At 44.8% G+C, this 9,043-nt stretch overlaps 1 protein-coding gene across 1 annotated transcript; it reads left to right on the forward strand.

Moving 5' to 3' along the window:
• The first annotated feature begins 5,574 nt into the window (after positions 1 to 5,574).
• On the forward strand, positions 5,575 to 8,640 carry EXOG (exo/endonuclease G). The gene is given in 7 exon segments (XM_073222407.1): positions 5,575 to 5,877; positions 7,069 to 7,102; positions 7,105 to 7,266; positions 7,269 to 7,313; positions 7,316 to 7,363; positions 7,366 to 7,452; positions 7,455 to 8,640. Coding segments are annotated over 7 exon segments (750 nt in total). The 3' UTR covers positions 7,526 to 8,640.
• Positions 8,641 to 9,043: the final 403 nt, after the last annotated feature.

Below are 9,043 nucleotides of genomic sequence, written 5' to 3' on the forward strand. Positions count from 1 at the left end.
TTTTTGTGTTGGTGGAGTACACCCTCAAATTCTTTCTGGAAGAGTCATTGGGTGGTCAGCTTTCTGCATCCTTGCTTGTCTGGTGATGTCCTAACGCTCTGGCAATGGGACTCGGGACGGCGTGTATGGCAGACTCGCCAGGGCAGCATTATGTACACCGTAAGGTTTGAAAACAGTTCTTTTACACAATATTCTGGCTTCATGCTGGAGGCAGGACAAAGACCTACTTTTGTTGGCTGCATGATAATTAATTCTGTAGGTGGATTTTCTATACCTTGATCGTGACATCCTTTACTGCCTGGAGTACAGCCTAAAGGCTGTGGAGTCTGAGCTTGGCTCCTTCCTCTCTGTCCTCTCTAATGATGTCAGCACGTCCCTTCCAGAAGTTGGTGGCACTTGGGGCCCTAATATACCACACTGCATTCTCAGCACTTTCATGAATGTGTTCTGCCTTATACCTTTTTACTGCTGATATGTATGTGTATGTTTTAAATTAGAGGGAGGGAGGGGCAAAAGCCTGGGCTCAGATTTGCTACCTTGAACTAGAAGCCCACTTTAATCTCTATTCATTAGTTTTTTGGTACATCCTTAGCAAAGCAAGTTGCTATTTATTAACATTTTATTTTGCAATAATTTCAAATTTGTAGAAATGTTGCAAGAACAATAGAAGGAAATCCCCTGTGTCTTTTGCCCAGACTCTCTGGTGGGCATTTTGCAGTGTTTGCACCCCCTTCTCTTGTATGCAATACACCTACTATTATTTTCTGAACCTTGGGGAGTTCATTCCAGATATGTTGTCCCTTTCTCCTTAAAAACTCCTCTTGCTTGCATAACTACAGTATAATTATCAAGTTCATGCAATTCAGCCCTTAAGAATATAGCCCAATATGTAGTCCATATCCACATTTTGCCAATTGCTTTGAAAATGACCTTCATGGTCTTTCTCCCCTGATTTGCACTGCACTCAAGGATCACACATTGCATTTAGCCACCTGTCTCTTTAGTTTCCTTTAATCTGAAATGGTTCCTCAGCCTTTTGTCTTTAGTGGCATTGACATTTAGGAAGCGTACAGGCTGTCTGTTCTGTAATATGTTCTTGGAATGGGGCTTGCCTGTTGTTCCTCATGGTTAAGGTCAGTTATGTCTCTGGTAGACCCCTTGGAGGTGGTCTCGTGTGCTCCTTGCTGCACCATATCAGGACACTCATTGTGTCTGTCCCGTTCCTGGCAATGCTAACTTGGACCTCTTCGTTAAGGTGGCACCCTGCAGATTTCTCTACCAGGTTACCATTTTCTTCTTTAAAGTAACCAGCAATTGGTGGAATAGTCTGAGACCACGAAGCATTCTTGCACTCTTCAGACTCCCACCTGCCCGTTTTAGCATCCACGGCGGCTGCCCGGATCAGCTCTTACTGCGGTAGCTGCCACAGGATGGTTACCTCATTCTCACTCCTCTGCCATTTGTCACTTGCTGTTCTGCTGCACGGCAGAGCGTTTCCTTCTTATTCATCATCAGTGTGAATTTTATTCTACGATGTCAATTTACTGTGTATTCATGTTGATGCTCAAATCGTCCGCGCATTTGTCCTCTCAAGCTGTCTCCTGTGTCCTCTGGACACATCTTGATGTTTTTAGCATTTCCTACTTCCTGGTGTAACGTGATGTTCCAGGCTCATCTTGGCCACGTTCTAGGATCAGCCATTTCTCCAAGGAGCCCTGGTTCCTTTTAATGGGGGTTAGAAACCAAGATCTGGATGACAAGTTGATTCTTGGTCTACTGTTGGCTTGTCATGTGTGTTCGCCACGTTTATTTTTAGCCTTTTATAGTGGGTGGAAAGAGCTCCAAAGAACATTGTACACGAATTCTGTTCTCTTCAGTGGCTCACTGTTCGGAAGACCTTTTTCCTCCATCTTCAATATTCCTTTGTTTTTTGAGAAGGAGATTTATAGATCCTGGTCCTAAAGAAAGCAATGAACTGTGTTGTGTATTATGTGTGTACATAAAGCTGGATGTTGACAGGAATCTATGTCACTGGAAAGGTGTATAGTTTTTCATCTTAGAATCATATTGAACTGACATTTGCTTTTATATATTTGTGTGCTCACTACCCATTTCTCTATAATAATACAGCTTTTGTTAGATTTGGCATTATTTTTCAGATCAAACTAGATTTCAGGTGGAAAACCAAATTTAAAAGTCTTTAGTATACCTATTAGCATGAAAGCAAAACATGATCCCTTAGTAAATTAAATTGGAAAAATTATCTCAGAGCTTGCCATTTTAAGAGTTTAGTCATGCCAAAAATTTTGTACGTACGCATACACATCTATGCACAACTTGAGAGATTTGGTTAATGAAAACAGACATGGGAGGCAAAGAAAAGCAAGGGGAACGGATAGGAAAAGGAAGATGTGTGCTTAGAAACAGTAAGTTCCTTAGCCAGCTGGGTTAGAGCATCATGTAAGGAAGGAGACAAAAATGAGAGCAAAGGTAGATCCAGTGGCAGAAACCTTGAATGTCTAGCTAAAGCAGTCAGGCCATTTTCCAGCAATTTCTAATAAAACAATTGTAGATAAAACGTCCTTTAATGATGCTGAGAAAGAGGACACAGCATTACCCATCCCTAGAGATCAGGCTGTTCCACTCAAGGAATAAATATTTGCATCATGAATTCCTGTTTCCAAGGGAATGTCTTGCAGTTACATATGGCAGTTCAGAGTGCCTGGGAAGTTCTGTGTTCTCAGATCCAGCCATTTAATATTTATTGCCTATTTACACCTATTTTTGGAACTTTATTTTAGGAGAGTGTAGCTAATAAAGATGAGGGTGTTTATTTAGTTTTCTATCTAGGCAGTAAGGCATATATATGGAGGGCTGTATGAACCGCACAGTATAAGCTTTATGCTCACTGTCTCATCCAGTCGTCCATGCAGCCCTTTTGAAAAGGTAGTGGTTATCTGCTTTTATAGGCAGGGAAATCGGAGTTTTGAGGGGTCAAGTCCAAGTCACAAGGCTAGTAATTATTGAAGGGGGGATACAAACATGAGTCTGTCTACCTGTAGGATAGCTGACAGTCATTCACAGCATTCAGAGGTCTGCAGTGGAGGGATGGCTGTGTTCTTCATATATAAGCTTTTGGCCAGGAGGAAAAGATGGTGTGGATGGAGAGCAGTTACAAGTGATGTTTGCTAGCATGCAAAAATAAGAACAGAAAATGGGCCACGAGAAGGATTCCTTGCAGGTAGGCAGAAATGTCTGTTAGAATGTGTAGGGAGGGATCACAGCGTCACCGGCTAGAGTGAGTGTGAGCCAGAGGGGAGACTGCTGGCAGTGATTTTATCAGAAGTGAGTCATCTGACAACTCTAATCAGAACCCCCTTTTCATGGTAGCTGAGGCGAGGCCATCCATGTGCTTCCTCTGATTGCCTGTTTCAGGAAGAGATTGGTTCCAGACAAGTGAGGCCTACCTGAAGATTGTGACCTGAGCATCGTAACTGACCTGACAAGAAAGCGAGCCTCATATTTCCAGCTAGGTAGTGGCGTGGCCTCGCCTCCCTGAGCAGGTTGTGTGTCCATTCTACCCCATAGCTGTCCAACCCCTGCTATGTCTGGACGGGAGGAGGCCGAGACATGCCCAGTCTCCAGGCATCATGTGAAGAGATCAGGGTGTGAGTTAAAAAAAATATCTTTTATCTTTAGGCAGCTCTTTTGTTAGCTTCTGTATCTGTTTTAATTCGAAAAATAAATGATTTTACTGGCTAAGTATCTCCTTACCCTGCCCTAAATCTCCAAGTAGAATAGACAGTTGGGAAGATAGTGCTTGCCTCAGTGTGGCCTGGCTGTGGGTCCCCTGCCCCCTCGCCCAGAGCAGGCGCCCTAGCAAGCCCCCAGGCTTAGGCTGCTCACCTGCAGAGGCTCTGCAGGGAACAGGTGGGGTGGGCCACGTGCCCCCCGACTTCCCCACACCTGTGCCTCCCTCATACTCATTGTTCCTCTGCCTTCTCAGGTGTGACTGCCTCTGTGTAAGAAAACCATGATGCTTACAGTTTCTCTCTTCACTTGAGCATCACTTTTTAAGGGCTTGATCTCTTGATGTGCCCAACAGTTTTATTTTAGGAATTTCTTTTCTTGTCTTACCAAGGAAATGTAACCAAATATCTTATACCTATCTGTGTTACCAGGTACATATTATTTTCTGAGGATGCTGCTTAAGATTTAATGTAAGGCACAGTTGCTGTATATGTGACATGACAGACGGCAGACTGAGCTTGCATATTGTTTGCTGCCTGTCTTCTCTGGTGCCAAGGCCTGGTTCTCTGGGTGCAGCTGGGGGAAGTGGGGGCCAAGAGTTAGCTTTGTCTCTTGGGTGGAAAGGAACAAACTCAGGCCAGCGTGTCTGAAAACTAACTTCACGTTGGGAGTGAGTGCCAGCTTTATGGCTGTTATATATGTTGTGATTTCTAGCCACTCCCAGTTGATTTCCAGTTTTTGTTAGAATCTTGACAGGAGTTCAGCACTACAGCAAGGATTTCCTTTGTATTTTTATACCTAAATCTTACATGAAAAAAGTTATTCCTGATTTATTGATACCGAGACTTGGTTGAGGGCAAGTCTTTTGTTGAGAGCATCATTTGTGTCCAACCTGCCTTCTCCTCTTGAAGCCCTATGCCTACCTTTAACTGGTCTAATCTTATTTGATCCCATTTCCTACTGTTCCTCCGCAGAACCATCTTTTGTACCAAATGTAATTTTATCCCTATCTTCTGAATGACATGCACTATAAAAAATGGCTTTTTAAAACTTTTTTTTTAGCTAACATGTCTTTACACCTTCATAGGCAGCATGTGGTTGTCATTATCTCTTTTGTGAATAAAAAGGGAAGGTCCTGGTAGATGTGACTTGTAGCGTGGTGGCAAAGTCAGGACTTGACTCAGTCTCTGGGGTTCCCATCTACTGAACCATTTGGCTTCTGTATCCTAGTAGTTTCTAGAAATATTTTCAGGAAGTCTTTGTTTTCCTAGACTCAGGAAAAAATTATTATGAAAGTTGTCTATAAAGGAGATAGATCTCAAATATTTTAGGATTTTTTTGTTTTTTAGATGTTAAATTCAAGGAAGAAAAAACTTGGTTTTCTGAGTTTCCACATAGGACTGGTTCCCATTTTAGAAGGTTAAAGAGTTTACTTCCTGAGCACAAAGCCAACTGAATGACAGACTGTTCTTGTGATTTCTAGAGATAGCATTTTACCCCCTCCTTGTTGAAATATTCTGAGAAGGTCAGGGGTGGACAAATCACATCTTTGTGGTTAATAGGAATTTCTGTGTTCATGAGGTTCCTCAGAAGCAGTAGTGGAGGTCCTCTAGCTATTGTGAGAGTTTTTGAAAACCCAATAGAATCGGCATCTTCCGTAAATCTGAAAATGTCAAACTTCCTTTATTTTTGGCTGGAATTGAATGAACCTGGCTGGCAGCAAATGGCCATGTCAATTATTTTTGAAAACGTGACCAGTTAAGTTGCAGACAATCCAGGAGAGAGCGGTCGGACAGCCAGGAAAGCCCTTAGCGGTTGTGCGCTATGCCGCAGCGGTGCACGTGTCCACCAGGTGGCGCCACGGACCGCGGAACTGCTGGTCCCCAGTCCCCTGGGGCACCTGCCCCTAACGCCATTGTGCTCGGCCCGCGGGGCCCTTCACGGCTGCGTCTGCGCTCCGGGCATACGGGCTCCGTGGGAGCCCGTGCTCCGTGGGCGTCTAACTTTTGTGGGAGGCGCGGGCTGACCCCATCCCCGCGGAGAGTGCCCTCCGTGTCTGCAGCGCCCGCGTGGCCCATGGAGTTCTGCGTCCCTGTGCTTTGGCCTCCAGATGTGTGTGACTTCCCAGTGCGTGAGTGACTCTGTGGTGGGGGTTTTGTGTCTGTACATTGTGTCATTTCGTGGATCTATTCTACCTGAGCCTTGGGCACCCACTTCAGCCAACTGTGCGACCCATTATTTGGGGGTCCCCCTACAGCCCTGCACTTGGTCTTGGCAGCAGGTCTGTGCACCTTGGGCTGGTGCCCGCAGGTAGAGCTTGGGCAAAGCTGAAGAGAATTTAGTGTGGTCTCCTCCGTCTGCCTCGTGGGGCCTGGCAGACAGTTTGATCAGGACGGAAGGTCTGCTGGCCAAAGAAGGACCTGGGGGTGGTGAGGGGCAGGGGTTGGGGGCAGGTGCCACTAGTGTGTTGTCCTTGCATTGTGTCACTTTACTGGGGACCATGGAGGAGGCAGGTGTTCAGTTTTTCTTTTTCAGAAAACAGATAGGGCTTTTAAGCCAATGGGAAGGGAATTTGAAAATTTGAAATGTGTGTTACTCTGTTATCACAGCTCACCCACACAGGACAGCCCTGGTGTTTCCAGGCCCCACCAGGCTCTGGTGTTTGTTGTGTGTATTCTTTCCCAGTGTATTCGATTTGATGATACCTTCATGAGTTCTGTGTCTGATAGGAGGCCCTGGAGTGTGCCAAACTCTGAGCAAACAGTACTTAGATTAATTTAATTTAATTTAGAAAATGAGCCACACTCTAGGTGATACCAGAGATAGTAATGCCGATGTGGGATGTCTGGCTGCTTCTCTGAAGGCTGTTTAGCTCCCTAGTGAATTTGATAAACTAAGGCCATGTTTTTACTTCTAGAGCTGGGAGTTCCCCGGCTGATAGTTCTGACCTTTGAATGTTTAGAGCACCAGAAGTTCTGATTATGAGATGAAAAGGAAATGACAGCTTTTCTTTTCCATTAAAAACCCAGGACTCACTCATGGCATTCTTTTGTCCTTTGTCCTGCAAACCGAGCACAACATATGACCCCTGTTCCTTGGGGAGGTGTCATCTTAAAGTGTGTAATCAGAATCTACCTGTTCTGATGCTTGTCTTTGTCTTTTGGTTTATTGCCTTTGCAGTTGAATTTAAGTTTGTTTGGGATGGGATGGGGTTAGTTTGTAAGTGCATTTTCAGAAGTGCATCTAGAGTGTTTTCAGGGAAAGTCTAGGCACTACTAGCCCAAATTGGCATTGCTAACATGCCTGCTTTGCTTCCAGGTGATTGGCAAGGACAGCGTGGCAGTCCCCTCCCACTTTATAAGGTGATCCTCCTAGCTTGCAGAAGCCCAGTGTCCACTGAACTGCTGACACTAGGGGTCTTCGTGGTGCCCAGTGAAGCCATCAGCTTCCAGCATCAGTCATATGAATCGCAGGTGAGACTTCAGGGCTTGGAGAAGTTGCTGGAACTGGCATTTTTCTTCATTTGCATGGAGTCAGTGGCATCAGGAATATCTGCTCTGTGGACCCTGTAAGCTCCTGGGCTTCTAGGAGTTCACGCTGTACGTCAGCACAAGACCGAGGGGGACTGATCAGTGTTCAGACTGGAAAAGGTCATGGAAAATTTGAAAAATGCAGGGATTGAACCAGATGACTACTTCATGAGTTGCTCTAGAAGAAACTAGAAGAATTCGAGGCTAGGGAGCAGTGAGGAATCCTAGAGAGAAAGCCAGCGTGAAGTTACCCTGGGAGTCGTGCAATGTCATTGTGACAGAGCAGGCGTGCCCTCTTCAGGCTAATATATTTTAGTGGCTTTGCTTTAAAGAAATGATGGAATCCTAAATTTAAGACTAAATTTCACTCCAAAAGGTGGAAGAGCTAACATATTTTGATCAGTATTTGATTTAATGTGGAAACAAATTAGTAAGGAAACTATAACACCGGTAGACTTGTGTCAGGTAGGCAGGAGGGCTGTGTCCACAAGGTGGCACTGTTTTTGTGTCCCTCAGGATGCGTGGTATGAGAAGGCCTTTTATTACTGTGTCTCCAAATGTACAATGTCTTTAGTGTATCTGCCCAGCCTTCGTGGAACCTGATATTGTACATTTCCCTGGGGCCACTCTTCGTTTTTACACGTAGAAGTTTTGGTGGTGTACAACAGTGACGCTAAATTGTTGTCTCAACAATTCCATAAAAATCCTTCCAAAACAAACCTTAAAACGTAAATATTGGGTAGAGCTTAAAATTTTCCTCTGAGTCAAATCACTTCTACCTCTCTGGTGGGAATGTGGACTATTTGAAATGACTCTGATGAACCAGATCTGTGGACCTCTCCCCAGCATCAGGGGGTCCCTCCAATCAAAGAGGCACCTGATGACCCACCCTGAGCAAGTCTTCACCCAGTCAGACCCTCCCTGGGTCTGGCTCCTGTCTGCCTCCACTCCCAGCCTCTCCGTCCAGCCTGCTTTCCTGGATGGCATTCTTGATGGAAATTATTTATCAGGGATCCAGTGCTGCCTTTTCTAGTCCTGCCCCAGCTGCGGACCAGAAGGGCTGTTGGAAGGCCTCACAGGATGAACTGGACTTTGATGCAGGCCTTCTATAACTGGGGGCAGTGGGTTTGTGGTGGGGGTGAGCTGCTCTCCTGAACTTGCTGGAATGGCCAAGGGGCTGGTCTTTCCCTGAGTGCACACTACCTCCAGAAGTAAGTTGTAGATATGGCACTTCACTTTTTAATACTTTAGCCTGTGGCACTAAGAATGAAGATGTTCTATATTTCCAAAATACTGTTATCACATCTAAGAAAATTATCAAGGTTCAATATCTAATAAACATCTGATCATCTAATAATAACCATCTAGTAAACAAATCTACTAAAATTTGCCTAGGTATTCCCAAAATGTCTTTTATACTTCCAAATCCAGTTTCAGTCAAGCTTCATACATTGTACTTTGTTATGTCTATTCTCAAACTAGAGCAATCTGCCTGGGAAGCTTAAAAAATATGGATTCTCCAACCTCACCTTTGATGATTCTGATTCAAGTGATCTGATGAGAGGCTGGAATCTGTATTTTTTAAGAAGCAACCCTGGGGATTCTGATGAGCCACAAGGATTTAGAACCAGACCAAACCCTACCTTGTCCTCAGCCTCCCCCAGTGCACATTCCTAGACAGGAGTGTGCTGGCAAGTTGATGATGATCTTTGAACTTGGGAATGTCTTGGGAGAACTTCTCCCTTCCCTTTGGGCCCCCAAGT

This window comes from Manis javanica, chromosome 15 (genome assembly GCF_040802235.1).
Source record: "Manis javanica isolate MJ-LG chromosome 15, MJ_LKY, whole genome shotgun sequence".
Lineage (NCBI taxonomy): Eukaryota > Metazoa > Chordata > Mammalia > Pholidota > Manidae > Manis > Manis javanica.